Source organism: Amyelois transitella, chromosome 2, assembly GCF_032362555.1.
Source record: "Amyelois transitella isolate CPQ chromosome 2, ilAmyTran1.1, whole genome shotgun sequence".
NCBI classification, from domain to species: Eukaryota; Metazoa; Arthropoda; class Insecta; order Lepidoptera; family Pyralidae; genus Amyelois; species Amyelois transitella.
In genome coordinates this window covers 5,741,000-5,760,911 of record NC_083505.1, presented here as the reverse complement: position 1 = coordinate 5,760,911, position 19,912 = coordinate 5,741,000, and the positions used below count along the sequence as shown (strand labels likewise).

Genomic DNA, 19,912 nt, shown 5'->3' with positions numbered 1-19,912 from the left:
ACTGTTCTTAGTGACAATCTTTAGATAAAATAAAAATCAATATAAGATTAGATTATTAATAGAATTTCATTTATTTTCTCAGTACTTTATTACAGTTATTTCGTGATCAATGAGGGAGGGTTTGTCCTTAGAACATCTTGTCGGCCAGGGAAAAGTACTTATTAATAAGGCACTACACTTTTTTCAGTATAAATTAATGCCAACCAATATTTTTTGTGTAAAAAACATCAGGAGAAAATCTGCATATTTAGGAACTGTTAACATCGTGTATATTTTTAATATTTATCTAAATGCATTAATGATTAAATAACTAAAACAGAATTAAAGAGAAATAAATAAAAGGGGTTAAATCAGCAAACTCAATGAGTTCCTATTGACCCCATGGTATTCTCTTGGCCGCCGTATCCGGCCCGTCCCGCTCCGACAACCTTCCGTTTGAACAGAGGTAAATTAATTACTTTTACGCCTGATTGCAGCTGGCCTGAAGCTTAAAACCGCACGCAAACATATTTTGATATTTTATTTGTTGTATTTTGAATAATACAATTACTCTTTTATCTTTTTCAAGATGAACAATAATTTGGCAACTTAAAAGTAGGTATTCAAAAAATTCATAAGTAGGTACATCGTAAAATCGTTTTGGTCTTCGATCAAGGTAAGATTTTGGTATTCAAAATAATAGCATCATGTAAGTTACGGTCAAAAACTTTTCTCATTAGTTCAGATTTTGAAGAATCACTTAAATATTCCATTGAGACACTAAATTTATGTCATAATATTCTTTGGTTTTATCAAAATTCTATACCTAACGCTAAAATTTTAACTCAATTAAAAATGTATCTATAAAACTAAATTTAAAATTTAAAAAAACATTCACCACATATTTTACATATAACATATCAGTTTTTGCTCCGGGAGTAAAGCTAAGAACACTCTCGATATATCAATGCGCTTTCACTCAAGTATATTCGCCAAAATTCTTCACCACTTTCAACTCCCAACAAGTTTTGAATGGCTCAAACGTTGGTGTTGGCTCAAATGGTTAATCACCTAAAATCCAAAAATAATTTTAAATAGCTTCATCCATTTGTGAGCTTTACACATCACACGTCAAACTTATAACACCCCTCTTTTTCCGTCGGGGGTTAATTAGTCTTAGCATAGCCCACGGTTGCATCCTCATGCATTGTCGACATCCTATTTTTCGCTTTTTTTAGCCCAATGTTTAATAAACTTCTTAGTTGTATCTACTTTAGTACCTTGCTTTATTCGAATTATTTACAAAAAAAATAACAAATTAAATAAAACGACATCTTTCTTATGCAACATGCATAACACGTAAGAATCAAAATGAACATTCCTGCCTGAAATTCAATCTACCTTTTTTCCGTCACGCCGACCTAATTATGAACCATACCCATTCTATCTTTGTGTGAATGTCATAAATTCTAATGAATTATTTCGTGGAATTTGCATAATTATCGAATTAACATTGTTCCTCGCTTCCAGCTGTAGGTAATCACTTTAATGAAGGAAGTGTCTTCGCCCTCAGACCCTCCTATTTATAGGGACGCGTCAGATGTACATTTTAATAAAAAAATATTTCCCTTTAAAGGGATTTTCCCTTTTTTTTAATAAATAAAAAAATTTAATGAGATAACTCCGTCTTATTCCTAGCTTAAGTCCCCGGTTGCATCCTCACCTCTCTAGAGAGGAACCCAGGGTATACCCTGGGTTCTTCATGGTATACATGACCATGGATCCTGGATTGGGTAAGTCAGGTTTTTACACGAAGCGATTCCCATCTGACCTCCGCAACCTTTGCGGGTAAACCTAATCCGTATTGGATCGATATGGTTACACATCCACTTTCCTGAATGTGTAGGTTTTTCCTCACGATGTTTTCCTCACCGTAAGAGCATAGGTTAGTATTCAAACTAATGCACATAACTTTGAAATAGTCATTGGCATGTCCCAGGTGGAATTTGAACCTGTGCCTTTCTGCGCATCACGCATTTTAGCCAGGCACCAATTCTACCACCGACGCTCACAGATAACATAAGATAAAAACAAATCTTATTATACACAGGTTATGTAGGGCAAAAGAATCACATAAAATCGTTGCATTTAAGTAATACGTTTTCGAGGTTTCGACAATCGCCCGGATCATGCCGTATTTAATATTATGTACTCGTATTATATTAGATCTAAATAAATAAATAATGACTTAATGATAACTTACGCATATTATCTAGTGCAAGATTCAATTCTGGTCTTGTAGTGAACAATAATATAGTTTGTACCAGCTGCTTCTCTTCGCGTACCTACTATTGTAAAAGGCAATCAAGGTAAAATCTAAGCTTGAGATTCTTCTTTTAGGCGATGTGCTAGCAACTCGGTACTATCAGAATCTCAATTCCATCATTAAGCCATCCAGCAGAACAGTATTTCAGTTTTTTCGAGACAGTTGGTTTTGTTTTCCCATAAAGGGATAGACGTAAATATTATATATAGAATGGCTGCGGGTATTATAATGTCTTTTAGCTTGACAATTTATCTCAAGTACTCTAAAAAATACAAGATCTACGGACTTTACAAAAACACGCAATTCCTATCATCGCCGTTCGTCTCCCTAAAAGCAATAAGCCATTAAGAACATTTTGCAATCTGAGCACAGTCCCTCGATAAGAAAGGCAACCATCGATAAAAATGCTCTTTAGCGCCCCAGTCATAATGACAAAATCATTTAGGTAACGCTCCACCCAAAACACATTTTTCTATAGCAAAATGTTTTCTTTTTTAATTGGTATGTCGTCTACCTAGTTTTTAATGATGTACAAGTTACACCGTGCCGTGTGGTTCCCGGCACCAATACAAAAAAGAATAGGACCACTCCATCTCTTTCTCATGGATGTCGTAAAAGGCGACTTAGGGATAGGCTTACAAACTTGGGATTCTTTTTTAGGCGATGGGCTAGCAACCTGTCACTATTTGAATCTCAATTCTATCATTAAGCCAAATAGCTGAATGTGGCCATTCAGTCTTTTCAAGATTGTTGGCTCTGTCTACCCCGCAAGGGATATAGACGTGACGATATGTATGTATGTATGTACAAGTTACACCAGTTGAATTGGAACGACAGACTCTACCTATAGACTTTACCGGTAATATAAGACGGTGACCGGGGAATTATGAATAGTACCTATGAAACATTTAATTTGTGAATGTTGTAAGATCAACTTTTTATACAGTTGTCTGAATCCCAATAGAATATTCCCGAAAACCAACGGAAACATGTTTATGTTTCCATGGGAATTCGGGAATATTCTATAAGTGCACTCTTAGGGATCTTATTATAAGGATCATACATGACGAATTTCTCTCAAGTCTCTAGACTCAGTGGATTGAGCTGCGTGCCTTCTGTCAGTCAGTCACTAAAGAAAGTTTTATATACCTACCTGTATAGATTTGTATCGACATAGTATTATGGTGCTAATTACGCTCATAGCTTTCTTATGTACGAGTATTTATATATGCGTTTGTGTCTATATGTATCTTGTATATTTTTATATATGTATGTATGCCCTTAAATATATATTTTATGGAGAATATTTATACTTGCCAAGGACAAAAAATGTAAAATTTTAGATGAAATAAAAAAATTAATAAATGAATGATGATTAAAAAAATGATTCCAACTAGTAGCTTGACGCTTGGGATATTTATAGGTAGATTAACAAAAGAAAAAAGCTTGATGTTAATTATCTGCTTTATTAATATTTAACAATAATTTTCACTTGCAAACATAGGCAGGAATATAATCTTAATCTAACTTAATCTTATACTTAATTTTTAGAATCATGTATTTAGGGATGGCTATCGAAACATACAAATAATAACAAATATTTCCCATTTTTGGCAGTGATTTATTTCTTACACAAAACAATATTTTTAAATTTAATCGTTATACACATATAAACTCTCATTAGATATATCTCATTAACATCTTTAAACCTCTTTCATAAAGTATAACATTATGAAATTTTGTGTTACTACTATATCACAAAACATTGAATATTCGAACATTCACAATTCTCATATCACACAATCTTAAATCCATCAATGACTCCCTGCTTAACAAACAAGTAAAACTTACATACATATATCACAATTCATTTCATATTAAAATAACAATTAATCATAACATAATCTTATACTTATAAAAAAAAATCAGCGTCACCGAGCGGCCCTGCACCGCCTGGCATAGTCCGGGGCGACTTGCTGCAGCCAGTGCGGCTGAATGGCCGACACCGTGACGAGGTGCGGCCGCGAGGTGTGCAGCAGCTCCGAGTACAGCAGCGCGGCGGGCGCGGCGCGCGCGGCGGACAGCGCGGACGCGGGGTGCGGCGCGGCCGCCAGCCCGCCCGCCGTCACGTAGCGCGCGCGCGCGCCCGCCGCGCCCTCGCCGCGCAGCCACGCCACGTTCGTGAACATGCCGCTCAGGAGGCACTTGAGAACCTGCTCAAACAACGAGTTCAACTTATTTGTTGTTTACATTAAATACTTCTATTTCGTCACTTAGAAAGTCAGTTAACAAAGAATATGACCACTCAAGGAATGTAGACGTGATTAAATCATCAATCAGGTAGAGAAACAATCGTTGACACCTATTCAGTAATAAAGAGAGAGTGAGACACCAGTATAATATATAGACAATAATGATATGGTACCTTATTAAGTAAAAAAAACTATCGTTTGTTGCCTACAATACATTTGGATTGCAGCTATTAGGTGGTGAATGAATCGTTGAAACCGATTCAATCATTTAAGAGTCTACTCGTTACAAATCGAGAATCGTCGATAATCCCTACTCCTAACTCCCTCCTCCACTAATCTAAGAAAAATTGAATTCTTCTTAGATTAGTGACTAGTGATTAGTTACTGACAACAACTCGATCATGATCAAAGAAAACATCGTGAGAAATCCATCACGCTAAGGCAACTAAATTTATTATTTTAAGAACCAATTTTAAGAAGTCTAGCCCCCATAGCATGGCACGCGCGACGCCGTTTTTTTCGCTCGATAAACAATCGCTGTCCTGTTTCACGTCATAATAAACAGGTGAAACAGTAATTGATATTTCGCTACAGGAGCAGGAGGTCAATACAATAACTTCTAACGTTAAAAAACCTGATAGTAAACATACCTGATCCATGGCAGAGCCGCAACTGGATACCTGCAGCTTCAAACTCTGGCATATTCGGACCAGTTGTTGGCGCACTTCACTCGCGTATGTCAAGTTTTTCTGGTTGAGGTAGTTTTCCTTACACCATTGCTGTAACAATATAATGCAATGAGAACACTGATCAATTTGTTTATTTGTAACTATTAACTCTATTGAAAAATGTACTACTAATATTATAAATGCGACAATTTGTAATGGATGTATGTTTTTGTTACTCTATCACGGACAACTACAGAATGAACTTTCATTAACTTTGCAAGATAAAATATGGCTTAGACATTTGAGTGACATACCTAATAAATTTAGAGATTTAAGGCGGAAGTATTTACGGGCAAACTGCTAATAAGTATATACAAATAAAAATGAATATTTTTTTGATAAATACGAGTGAAATGTAATGTGAAACTATACCTTTTGCTGTGGTGCTTTGCAAAATGCTTTGTAAACGTTCAACAATGTGATGTGATCGCCTAAAGGCGAAACAAATTTCTGTTTCGCTTTCAATGCTTCTTCTCTTTTGTTCATTGGCGAGTAGAATACGTTTTCACTAGATAATACTGCGACTAAACTTAACATCTGTAAAACATAAAATAAACACATTATTAGTATAATATAATACGTATTAAGTATATTATAATTAACAAAAATAAGCTTATTTTAACAGTTATGAAATTTTCAAGTTTGTCCTTTTCCCTCTGATGCTATTGTAGGCCTAAAAATGGGCTAGTTTATCGACGAGTACCTATTAGGTATATAGTATACGGTATAGTATAGTATACGGGTTTTTCTTGAGTCGCGAGGGTATTTAATATCGCCTTTTCACTCATTTCGGTAATCGCTGCACCTATTTATTTAGGTATATTGTTTATCTATTGTAGTTTTTATGTATGTATATTATAATTATTTTATTTTATATTTTGTGTAGGTATAAATATATTTATTTAGTTTAACCTCACATGAAGTTCTCTGTAAGACCCAATGGTTGACTGGTAGATAATGCTTCTAGCATTAAGTCCGCCAATTGTGCTATACATTTGTATCTAGTGCAATGAAGTTTAAATAAAAAAATATATAGTATCTGGACATATCCAACTACATAATAATATCTTAGTTAGTCTTTGATATATTCTTGCGCAAAGTAATTGATTATTCACATGAATTTATTGTATCTATTAATAAATAAAAACAAAAAGAAACTTGATGATAATTTCTGAAGCTTATATGATAGGTGAAAAATAGTAGTTTAATTAAATGTCTGAAAACCATCTATAAAACTTTATAAAAATATAACTACTTTTTATATAGTATTAAAATTAATAATAATTTACCTCTTGTAAACAATTATATTCTGATGCTGTGATCAACGCCTTCGCGTATTTGGGGTCTATTGGGAATGCAGACATCTTCCTTCCGAGTGTAGTTAATTTCGGATTGGCTTCACTATCAATAGCTCCTGAGAATTAAAAAAAAATCATATTAATATATTATACTTTTTATTGTGGTTTGATTTGAGTAAATGGAATATTAGTCCTTCGAACTTTCAAATCTGAAGGCACACGAGTGCTGTCAGAGTAATACCAACCAAAATTTACAGTAATTTTACTATTTGAAAAGATATAATAGTTGTATCAAGTTATAGTTATAATTTAGCAGATGGCTTTTAATAACAATACGTTTAATATCACACCACAGATTAACACATCTTCGTACATTGCACAGATACAGATTAAAAACTAAAAAAAAAGAAAATGAAAAAACTATTTACCTAATTCCTTCAATAATGCTAGGGAAGCAGTTATAGCCTCGGTCGGAGGTGAGTCCATGAGGGGAAATGTGCTTGGTTCAATTCCCGCTGCTATTAATAATAATATTGTAGGGGCTAGAGGACATCTGTAAGAAAATAAAGATCATGTTAGTTGTCTAGTCTCACTTAAATTTTTTATCGTGAAACAGAGGAAATTGTTTCCTTACTGGACGAGTCCTCTCACACCCGCAAGCCAGGATGATGATTTGCTAGGCACTTAAATGTTTAGAATATACAAGGCTTATAACAGGAAACTTGCGGGGAACGGCTAGTTGAAGTGTATCTCTGATTATTTAGGTTGTTATTTTATTGTCTTATGATTCCCGGTGCCAAAAAGAAAAAAAAGAATAGGACCTCTCAACCTCTTAAAAATGGATGTCGTAAAAAGCGACTAAAATGGATAGGCTTATAAATTTAAGATCCCTTTTTTAAGATGATGAGCTAGAAACCTGTCTCTATTTGAATCTCAATTCTATCATTAAGTCAATCATCTAATATCAAAACAAAAACATCTGAACTTGGCCTATCAGTCTTTTCACTTTTGACTGTTGTCTACTGCGCGAGGGAAAGACATGATTAAAAGTATTTTATTATTCCGATTATTACGTTCAAATTGTGCGCTGTAACGGGCTCAAATGTGGTGACATTGGTGTAACATACAAGTGGTAATATAACAATATATACCTGAGGATCTCCGGCGTGTGGTGCTGCGGCCGCTGGCGCAGGTCGGCGGCGGTGTAGAGGCGGTAGGCGCGGCCGGGCGCCGTGCGGCCCGCGCGGCCCGCGCGCTGCCACGCCGCCGCGCGCGCGCACGCCACCACGCGCAGCCGCTCCGCGCCCGTCGCCGTGCACCAAGTCCTGGTGGAGCACATCACACAATGTTACACTCATCGTAGAAAAACAGGGCCGGCAGAGCTGTGTGCACTTGAAAAAAGTAAAGCGTCGTATGGCGGCGTTGTACGCATCAGAAAACAAGGGTCACGATCACGAATTGATGCCAGAATGACGGATGGATTACAAGTAACACAAATCTCGAAACTACTTCGATATTTACTCAATCTGTGTTTATTTGTTCCGTATATATATTTATTTATTTTTCTTATTATATACCTCAGTGAGACATTATGTAAGTACATTAATTAGCTCTTACGGTAAGGGAAAATGTCGTGAGGATATGCATAAAAGTTTGGATACCCTGCAAAGGTTGCGAAGGCAAATGCCAAAAGGAACAAAATGATGAATATGAAAACGCACCGTCACGTTTGATATTACTATAATCATTGATTGATCACTTATCAATTAAATATTCAAAAAAAAAATTAAAGGCATAATGAATAAGGTACGATTACCTTTCTTTGACAACACCAGTGTCGATAACGCATTCTATATCTGGGATCGTCACTGACGCTTCCGCTATGTTCGTGGCCAAAACTATTTTTCTCATGCCCTCAGGAGTTTTTTTCCAAACTTGCATCTGTTTAGAAGCCGGCAAGCCTGCATACAATGGACAGACCAGAATGGGTGGCCCTGTCGATTCCTGTAATTAATATGCAGCTTTATTAAAGAAAACACAACAATTTATTCTCATAAATGTTAGTTATTAGCAATAAAAAAACATTTGCCTTAATACCAAAATAACACGTTTATTTTATGGGAAACCCTCTGTATATTTTTTTATATTTTTGGTATTTGTTGCTATAGAGGCAACCTCAATAAATAATTCGTGAAAATTTCAGCTTTCTAGCTATCAGGGCTTTTGAAAAACAGCCTGGTGACAGACAGGGCAGACGGACAGACAAACAGCAGAGGCTTAGTAACAGGGTTAAGAAGATTATCTTAGAAGACTTATGTGGTCTAATAAATATTTTGTATATTGTGTATTCTACACAGCACCTCACGTATGAGAAAATACAAAAGGCGAGCATAGAAAGTGTCATGGACACCGGTGGTTATGTCCTTACAAAATGCTGCTAAGAACATTGCCGAGAATTAAACATTTCACAAAAAAAAACTTACTTTCGCGATCTGTTTTATGTTGTACATTACAGTCTCAATTTCTTCTTGTCCAGTCAGGAAAACGAGAAAGTCTTGACTGTAAAAAAAGAATAATTCATTAATTAGAGCAGAAAATGTTTTCTTTATTTCAACAGACAACTAAGAAGAGGAAATTATTATTAAGACAAGTTTAAGTATTCATTTGTATGACATTTTGGTTTAAAAAATATATTTCATTTACTGAGTCACTACTTACTTGGGGGGTGTTGTGGCGTGAAGCTGAAATATTGTACAGATAGCTGCATATTGATAATCTTCGTGCTTTATTTTCGAATGGAAAATAGTAACAGGGTAGGTTCTACCCTCTAAGTATATTACTGGACAGTCATCGTAGTACTTCCTAAATGTATCCACATCCATTGTGGCTGACATTATAATAATCTGTAACAAAAATTTGTTATCAAGAATAGACAGTTAAAATAATCTACATCTTTAAACATGTGAATGTACCAACAATTGAAAAGGCGGGTTCATATTTGGCCTTTACTCTTAAATAACGGGCTTATTATAATCACTGCAACCAAACATACACATACATACATATAAAAATGGAAAACTTAAATATAGCCAGGCCAACGGTCTATTTACTTACCTTTAATGGATTATTATATTGTTTTTCCCTTTCTTTTTGTGCCAGTTTCACAACACCAAACAGCACATCTGTGCTGATTGTACGTTCATGAGCTTCATCCAAAATTATTATAGAGTATTTTTTCAACAAAGGATCTGTTATAGCTTCTCTTAACAACATTCCATCTGTTAAATACTTAATTTTGGTTCTTGGACTTGTCACATCTTCAAACCTCACTGAATACCTGAAATTTATAAAAAGTAATAATTTAGAACATTTTAGTACTATTACTTATTAATTTTTAATTATATAATGGCTTCTGTATGGCTTTCATTTCAGTTACGGATGACATTTAGTTATTATTTGGTTCAAGTTTATCATACATACCCAACAACACCACCAAGTGGCAAATCCATTTCAGCGGCCACTCTGGTAGCGATCGTAATGGCGGCCACCCTGCGAGGCTGGGTCACAGCTATAGCTCCATCACCTTCAAGACGTTGTTCATGAATCAACTGAGGTATTTGAGTGGTTTTTCCACTACCAGTCTCTCCAAGTATAATCATTGTGTGGTTTTCCTTTATTTCTTCTAAAAATCTGAAAATTGAAATAAAACCAAACTTTGAATAAATTAATAATAGAGTCCCTAATCTCCATTAACTACCTGCAACTTAAGGATTCCCAAGAAAGAACATGCATATTCTTGGCTCGATTTGAGTCTACCACCTAAGACCTCAACTTGCACACCATCAGGCAGATGACTCTTAATGCTTTTTTAAAACATTCTTTTGAAATTACTTGTTGTTTATGGACTATTGAATTTCAGGTAGCATTTTATAATTTATTGTTTGTATTTCATGTAAAATTGGGTGTCATTATATGACAATATTAATTATTAAATACAAATTGTGCTTGAAAAAATTTGTCTTCCAACTTAAAAATTGACTGAACTGAGCTAAGTGAACTACACATTGATTATGCAGAATTATTATTTTACGGAAAACAAGGTTATAGGCACCGAAGCAGATACTAGTCAAGTATAATACATAAAGAGATAAGAGGAAGAAGAATAATTATAAAATATTTATCTGTTACGGTGTGTGGTGTGTGTTCCTGGATTTTTACAATCCTAAAGCTCACCCCAGCCTTCTCTCCAGATAAGCCAGGATAAACCCCAGGTAGGAGAAAACAACAATTATTTCAATAATATTCAATAAGACTCATTATATAAAAGAGTTTTAAAACCAACCTTTGTCTCGCAGCATAAACTGGTAATTTTTTTCTTGCTTCCAGTAACTCAAGTAAAGTGCTTCTATCATTTTCTGGTTGGCATGGTAAATTTGATTCCTTATTATTTTGTGACAGTGCAATACCATTACTTTTAGGTGCATTATCAATGGCCAATTTCATTTTCTTTACATTCATTGTAGACTTCTTTCTTTTATTTTTACTATGGAATTGATCAGTGTGACCTTCAAAAGCGGCATACTTGGAATCCATTTCAATCATCTTACAAATCACCCGAAGCGGGAATCCTAAAACATTTTTAAATTTATTAGTACAAAGTTTATGAAACTAAATATATTTGTTTTTAAGTTGTGGCCCTCCTTAGCCCAAAATTAATTGGTATTAATGCCTTAGTTAGGGTTTAGGATATGCCACAGGTTAATCTGTCAACAAACACCCACAGTCTCCCACAGTTTCTATATACCTACCTAAGACTGAAGACACTACTTACTAAAATGTAGTAAGATAGCTATTCCTGGACATATTTAAGTGTTCATTCAGAGTTTTGAAAGGAGAATATACCTATTTATTTTTGTTTATGAATACATGTTTGTCTGGTCAGTATATCTTAAAAAAGTCAAGTAAATAAAATTTGGAATTAGTATAAATAACATTACAAATACACCAACCTTTAAATCAGAAGATTATTTTCCGCTGCTTACTCCTCCAGAACCAATACCACGTTTAAATTACCACGAGATATTAAACACTAGTCTAAAGCAGGCGAATTAAGTGTCCAAGATCAGTAACCACAAGCGAAATAGCACAAGAGTAGCACCTCGACGAACAAACGACAGTAAAATACTGGCCGTCTGCATGCCATCGGTACCAGGTAAAGATCACTTATACCTAAATATTTTCACCCCAATTTTTGCCATTATTTTTATGACTCATATTGTTATGAGTAAGTAATTACAATAAGAATTATTGCCTTGGAATGGCCCTCGCTATTGTTCATCTAGTCCCATTCAGTTCAACAGATATTTTATGGTACCTACTAGGTACCATTAAAAACATCTGGCACTAGGAACAAAAAAACGTCTGATAACACCTGTTTCTATTATAATAATCTGTTCAACCCGGATATTCCGAAAGAAAAAAATTTGTCAACGCGTTATGTGAATAAATATATCCGGGACAAATTACACAGATTGAGTTAGCCTCGAAGTAAGTTCGAGACTTGTGTTACGAGATACTAACTCAACGATACTATATTTTATAATAATAATAATAAATACTTATATAGATAAACATCCAAGACCCAGGCCAATCAGAAAAAGTTCTTTTCTCATCATGCCCTGGCCGGGATTCGAACCCGGGACCCACGGTGTCACAGACAAGCGTATTACCGCTGCGCCACAGAGGCCGTCAAATTATATGCTATAAATATGCTATTATTTTTAAATAATATTTGTTAAGCGCTTATATTTTAGTTTAAACTAATATGTATCATATTAAAATTTTGTAGGTAGTTACTTGTGAAATCGTTCTTAATCTATTATCATTATTTAAAGTTGATCGAAGATTATCATGTACAAAAATGACCTCTGTACAGATTTATTATAAGTAGGTACTTAAGTAATAGTAACATTTATTCTGCTACCTAACAAGCTTTGTATTGGTGTTTTTACCTCAAATAAAACTTAGTTTTCACAAAATTTTGTATGGGAACCAAAAAACATTACTTGATTTCATTAATATTTTTCCCCTAAACTACAAGGATTTTTTCATATATGTTTTCAATGTGATAATAAAAGGTTATTAATCATACTATGTATTTTACATACTTAAGGGAAAAACGAAACCGCCGAGCTTGCATGAAGAGAGTTATGAATGTGGATGAAGCGAAGGAAGTATGCAGAGATCGTGGCAAGTGGAAAGAGGTAGTCTCTGCCTATCCCTCCGGGAAAGAGGCGTGATTTTTATGTATGTATGTATGTAAGGGCAAAAGCTTAGAAAATGAATAAAATGAAATCAGATTTTCTACAATGAAAACAAGTAACATCTAGTAACTAAAGTTACTAGATGGATTCAGATGTAGGTTAATAAGTTATTTTTAGTTAAAATCAAGCAACCAGGGGATACTTGTTTCCAGCTTTGTTTTGTGTTAGTAATTAGCTTTTACATTTTATATTGGTTACTTGAATTTTCTACTATATAGATAATCATCATTTGTGAATAAATAATTCTTACAACAGATTGTGAATATAATAAAAACTTCCTTTTTAAGGTTAAATAGGCATAAAAGGAACTGCCTGTCTGTATGACGCGGTTTTACTTAGGGAGCGGATATTTTTTTTCTCCACTATGGGTTAGTGGAGTCTTGTAGGTTGTCGTTGAATAGGTCTTTAAAAATAGTATTTTGACACATAATTAACAAAATTCTTTTTGACAATTTATCCATATTCTACCGACATACTAAAACGCGTTCTCCTTACGTTTTTAAGATTAATTTAATTAAAAATATAAAAAAGAAATTTAGTTAGTTTAGGCGATAGGCTAGTAATCTGTCACTATTTGAATCTCAATTCTATAATTATACCAAATAGCTGAACGTGGCCTTTATTTTCAAGACTGTTGGCTCTCTCTACCCCACCAGGGACATAGATGTGACCATGTGTATATATGTATTATGGGACACTTCATACATACATAAAATGTCCCATAATCATTAATAAAAATTTAAATTTGAATTATGTATGAACAAATAAAGTTATTATTAGTAGAATAGAATAGTTCCAAAATAATATTATAAATGCGAAAGTAAGTTTATTTGTATGTAAGTTGTCTTTTCAAGCGTTAAGTACTAAACCTGTCTTTTTAAAATGTTGCGTATATTTGAAGAAGGACAAATGGTACTTTTGTCCCGGTAAAAAATAAAGATCCTGATGGATAGAAGAAACACCTGTAACAAATTGTAAGTGGCTAAATTTGCGCGACCGAAGCTGCGAGTAAGAGCTAATTAAAAAATAGTTTCAGTTGCCCCTTTTATTCCTGTAAGTAAATTGTAATATAAGATTCAACCAAATCCATTAATTAGTGTTCATGTGAAAGAGTAAAAAACATTCATATGTGTTTACCTTTTATTATACTAGCTTTTCCACATCGTAATTCTGATGTAAGAAGGTTTCTTATGTATAATAGTGCTCTCGTACTCTTAAACTGTCTGAGTGAGCCACCGAGATGAAGGTGGACTTTGAATTCATACTGCTAGGTACTTATTATTTAATTAGGTTAAGCATTAATTTCATTTTAAAAGGTGTTTTTATAGATCTTAGGGCCCGTGTAGCGTGCCGCCAAGTTCGTCCGACCTATAAGTCTGACGATCTGATTGAAAGTGTATGTACTGTTTAATATATAGAAATATAACTGAAATATCCTAAAATTGCCATACTTATTTAGTTGTAAGTGGAAAATTACAATATCATAAATGAATCATCATGAAAAAAATCGTCAAGATTTTTTTATCATCACCTGTCGCATATAGCTTGTAAATAATCGTAATAATTATTATTTCATATAACAATCGAGTATAACACCATTGTTGAAATACATACTTCAGTATTTAAATTTTTTGCTCCATTACGAAAGGTATTTATGATGAGTCATTACTTTATTATTCTTTTGTGAGTAAAAGTGCCAGCTGTTGCCCGCGGCCTCGCTCACGGACATTGTAGTTCAACGCAAATCCTACATAAACAGTACCTGAATAAAAGGTATAATATGTTCTGCTGATGACGTTCTGTTCAGTAGCCCTTAAAGCTTTAGGTGTGCTATGGATAATTTTTCTCGCGAATTCATACGCGCACCCGTTTTTCGCTCCCGAAGGAATATCGAGAAATCTGAGAAACAATATAAGAAAAAAATATATACTTTTACTAGAAACAAATAATTTAAAAAAAACTCTGTGTACTTATAGATGAATGTCTCATTCAGTTTACAGGCACATTCGTATAAAATTATAAATATGTTAGGAAATAATTAAGTCCAAAGTTTTGTCATTGCAAATTTTTCAGTTCACGATGACAATTCGACTTTTGAAATTGGATATTTTCATGTTTGATCCTATAGTGACACGTTGAAACATGAAAAGATACCACCCACTCATTATAGAGCCATCGTCACTGAGAAAAAGACATAATTCGTTAAAATAAAAATTGACTAAGAATGGTTCACAGTGTTATGTTACCTACCTTGCGTCATTTCGTTTTTATGTGAGTTTTACATCCCAACCATTACCAACCCATTATCTTTTTGGCGTACATTATAATTAGGTAAGTAATCTAAATTACTAAAAACTAGTAACAAATATGGATATTGTTATCTCTTATTTTGAGTTATTAAGAAATGACTATTTAATGCCGTGAATGTAATGACATTTATTGTAATAAGAGTGTACCTAATGATATTTTTATTTTGAAATTATCTAATTATGGATAATCAATCACTACATATTTTATAGTAAAGTTCTCCAATTGTTACATTTTAATTATTCAGATTTTTTTGTAGAATGTAGCAAATTTTTTTTAAACAATTACACGAGCGCATCGCATCTTGTATTCTTGTAACAACCGCTGTTCATTATCTCATGTGCCACCATTTCTTGGATATCAATAAATTTATAGCCTAAGTTTCAGAGCTATATAGCAAAAAATCTGGCAATACTCTACAAGGATGTGTTGCGTCACCTATTTATTTATTTACGCCAATAATACAACGGTAGTAGTACACCTCTTACGGTATTTGGCAAGGAATTCTTATATAACAAAATAAAATCTTGAGTCTTCATTTCAAATAACAGGATAAATAATAAGTATAATATGGGTAAGAAACTATGATGGATGGTTGATTTTGTTGTTTAATTGTCATAATTTTAGTCTCCTCATAGATGTTTTTAGATGGCGTACGATATTTGTAATGAAATAAGGATTTTATTAATTTATTTTGAGCAATTTGTAGAATTTCTAAGTTAGATTTAGCTGCAGTTCCCCAAATTTCTATCAATAAGTCTATGTGTGGTTTAATTAATTAATTGTAAATAATATATTTTACTTTTCGGGGAAGGCATTTTACAATATTTCGTACAATACCTGTCAAGGATGTCAGTTTAGTTTTAATTCTGTCTATGTGCTTTTTCCAGTTTAATTGGTGATCGATAACAAATTTTTGTTTGATTATTTTGTTATTTATCCTAATATCTGCAATGTCGTTAATTCGTTTATTATTTGCGGCGAATATGATAAAATTTGTTTTTGTTGCATTAATTGTGAGGAAAATCTTTTTCAAGTAGATTTAAGTTTAGAAAACCAGTTGTTAAGTAGATTTAAGTCGTTTTGTGCGTTAGACATAATAGTTTTAATAGAGTGGCCAAAGTAAATAAACTTGTATCATCTGCATATAAGGTGATATCAGCTGTTAGACCTTTATGTTGTATATTATCAAATTAGAAATAAAAGCGGACCCAAAATAGAGCCCTGAGGAACGCCAAATGTAATTGGATTAGCAGAACTTTGATGTGGACCAATTTTAACAATTTGTTTGCGGTTTTGGACATATGACTTTAAAATCTCATGAGCCTTGCCAGTGATACCGATGTCCAAAAGTTTTTCGAGGTGAATTTTATGAGAAATAGTATCGAATGCTTTTTAAGGTCAAGACAGAGATGAGTACGGTAATTACATGGATCAGTCTTGTCTCCCAATGTATGTATGGTGTCATTTTTGCTATTTTTAAACTGTCAGGAAAAACTCCCTGGTTTAGACATTTATTTATACAATTTGTTAATGGAGTGACTATAAGTTTCAGTATACATTTTATGGATTTCCAGTTGATCTATGATCTTAGTGATTTCATCCGTGGTTGCTGGCTCGAAGTTGGACAAACTTGTTGAATCCGCTGCATTGGGTGTTAGCGATAATCGGTCTCGGCTTGTCATTAGCGTATTTGGGATTTTACTTGCTAATATAGAGCCAATAGTTGAAAAATAATTGTTAAAGCACTCACAAATTTCTTTTTTCTCTGTAATAGTTGTGTTTAAGCACTCATTGAAAAAAGTTGTATGAACTCTTGATGAACTGAAACTGCCCTTTGATTTGAAACTTAAAAACATGCACTTTAATAACATAATACTTATGCTAAAACATCAAATCGATCTTATAGTAGGTATAACTTAATGGAATTCCGTGTGAACTCAAAAATTTTCTTTTTATTTCTTTGTAAATGGCCAGTTGCAACCTGGTAAACGAATTAAAGAGTTTTAAGCAATACTCATTTTGAATTAAACTAAACAAGTTGTATTTGAATCCGTGACTAGTGTACTTGGGCCAACCGTGTCTTTTATTTTGTTGCATGATAGGTTATTGATAGCCTTCCACATTTTTTTCGGCTTTATCATATGGTTCTTAAAATAATCAACATAGTAAGTTTTTATTAGTTTCCTGTATTGTATCATAAACCCTTTTTCTATATTCTGTAAATTTTGCTTCTAAATTTTTATCTGTTTTATTATTTTTATAATTTTGCCATAATGTGTTCCGCGTATTTATATCATGTATTATATCTTTGTTTTACTAACTAAGGGCCTTTGTCAATTGAAACATTATAAGTTTATGAACTTGCTTGGCATAATATCCTTGTAATGTATCCTTTCTTTAGACATGCAAGTAATTTGGTTTGATTTGATAAGTGGGTGAATTAGAGTGTGTATCAAAACTCAGTGTCAAAATTTGAACTTCCTTCCTTTGAAAATTAAATAAAATCAGTCTGTTACGAACATACACGTCTTTCAATTATTATACATAGTTTCAAGCAGATCAGTTCAATGGTTTAACTAAAAATGAAGAAGTAACAAACAAACTTACTTTTGTATTTGATATATTATATTAGTATCTGGATTCAACACCCAGAAAATATTACAAGATAATAATTAATTTGCATCTTGTAACACTATACTAATTGTAAATTGTAAATGTAATGTATACACAAAAAAATTTCTACCATACTTTCTTCATTAATTTTATTAGAACATTGGGGTCCCATAGACAAAAAGACCAGTATCAATATCGATATCAATAAAAACGATTGGACAACACTGGTTTTTACAACTACACAACTCTTTAGTTTATGGAAGTGAACACATATTTTTCCTCATGCTCCTTCTTATATGCTATATGTCGTTACGCGTTTTATACATAACATAACGAAACGCTTTCTCAAAACGTTTATTTTCAATACGATCTACTTGATAAGAAACTTAAAATTAGCAAAGTGTCTATCAAATATGAATGCCTTAAAAATTCCCATTGGTTTCAAATAATCGCTCTTTCTTAAGTGTTACGCCCTGGTTGGTCACAACTTAGTACCTAGACATAATACTTATAGCGGCCGTTCATTCTCGCGCCAGTGCCCTCTCTAGCTTCGCTCAAATCCTTTGCACAAAAGTGCAACCCTGCACATTCTCGACATAATCAGTTACAACGAGCGATGGCGAGATGGAGGCTTTGCAAGTCACGGCACCTGTAGCGCTATAATAATTTTAGGCATAATGTATCACATAAGGGTTATCCCTACTAATATTATAAATAGGTAAATGACTATATATGTCTGTTAGGTTTTCACATCTAAACCACTGAACCTGTTTTGATGAAATTCGGTACAGCGATAGAGTTGAAGAGGAAGAGCAGTCTTCAGGTAAATTAAATAAAAGTGAAACAAACATGAACACACTCACACTCAGTGCCAGGAGTCCCACACTCCCGGGTTAAAAATCAGGTGGTCGTCCGTAAAAGGATTTCCCCCCGTTACAAAAAAAAGGTGTGGAATATCAATACCTATGTACTTACATACAATTATAAATATATTAAATAATTAATTAAAACACAGCGCTTATTTTGGAACTACACTACATACATACATACATAAAATCACGCCTCTTTCCCGGAGGGGTAGGCAGAGACTACCTCTTTCCACTTGCCACGATCTCTGCATACTTCCTTCGCTTCATCCACATTCATAACTCTCTTCATACAAGCTCGGCGGTTTCGGGTACTTTTGACCTGACCCTTTTGACCAGGACGTCCTTAATTTGATCAAGTTACTACGTTCTACTACACTACACACTAAAAAAAACCCTCTCTGTACATTTATTAAGGTCCAGAGACCAGAATAAACATTTTTTAATGAAATAAACGTGTGTGAGGTTTTAAATTGTATTTCAACTCAAACTACTTTATAGGTTAGGAATTGTCTTACTTTTCAATTAAAGAGCCTTGATTCCTCGCATGGAAGCACCTCGTGTTTTCAGTTCATCTTTAAATTCTTAAACGTGACTAGTAGAATACACCGCAAAAAAAATGGTCAAACACACAAAAAAACGCAAAAAGCTATCACAATCGCACGACAACAAACACAGTTTAACACAGATAACAAACATCAAAACAAATGACAAGCGAAAGGCGAAGGAAACTAATCATACAGACATCTCGCGAGTATTTGAGTAATTTACCCTTTTATCGGCAACACCGTAATATTACGGATACATTCAACTAATTGTAATTACTTTATGGTTTTTACCATACTAAAAATATCGAATGACAATTTTCAAGGGTGAAACACCGATTCCCTGAATCGATTCAGTACTGCATCTTGAGTTAAAAAATGAATCTTTTGGACTTGAAAAAAAGATTTTGCAAATAATCGATCAGTTTCCAACACTAGCCCCGCCTAGCCGGCCATTCATTTTAGGGATGTGACATTGCTGATAAAAAATCGATTTTTATCTAATCGATTTATTTTTTAAGTATGAAAAATCGATTAATAAATAATCAATTTTTCTTAAGAATATAATCGATTTTATTATATTGATAGATTTTTTCCTAATTTTTCAATTAATGTCAAAATAAACGCTATATAAATTATATCAATAGATTTATTCATTAAAAATAAACAACA

At 33.6% G+C, this 19,912-nt stretch overlaps 1 protein-coding gene across 7 annotated transcripts; it reads right to left on the bottom strand.

Annotated features, from left to right (window-relative positions):
- Positions 1–3,755: 3,755 nt before the first annotated feature.
- Positions 3,756–19,409, bottom strand: LOC106143157 (ATP-dependent RNA helicase DHX33). 7 transcript variants are annotated; one of them, XM_060944554.1, is made up of 14 exons: positions 19,214–19,409; positions 11,593–11,677; positions 10,926–11,211; positions 10,064–10,273; positions 9,698–9,920; positions 9,302–9,486; positions 9,067–9,142; positions 8,400–8,587; positions 7,735–7,908; positions 7,012–7,136; positions 6,575–6,699; positions 5,658–5,822; positions 5,208–5,336; positions 3,756–4,518 (listed from the first exon to the last, which is right to left on the bottom strand). In XM_060944554.1, exons 3-14 carry the CDS (start codon positions 11,183–11,185, stop codon positions 4,237–4,239), a joined length of 2,142 nt encoding a protein of 713 aa, XP_060800537.1. In that variant the 5' UTR covers positions 11,186–11,211; positions 11,593–11,677; positions 19,214–19,409; the 3' UTR covers positions 3,756–4,236. The 7 variants fall into 7 exon arrangements, with proteins under 7 accessions (XP_060800537.1, XP_060800525.1, XP_060800529.1 ...); XM_060944542.1 differs by having other exon boundaries at positions 10,926–11,986; XM_060944546.1 differs by having other exon boundaries at positions 10,926–11,812.
- Positions 19,410–19,912: the final 503 nt, after the last annotated feature.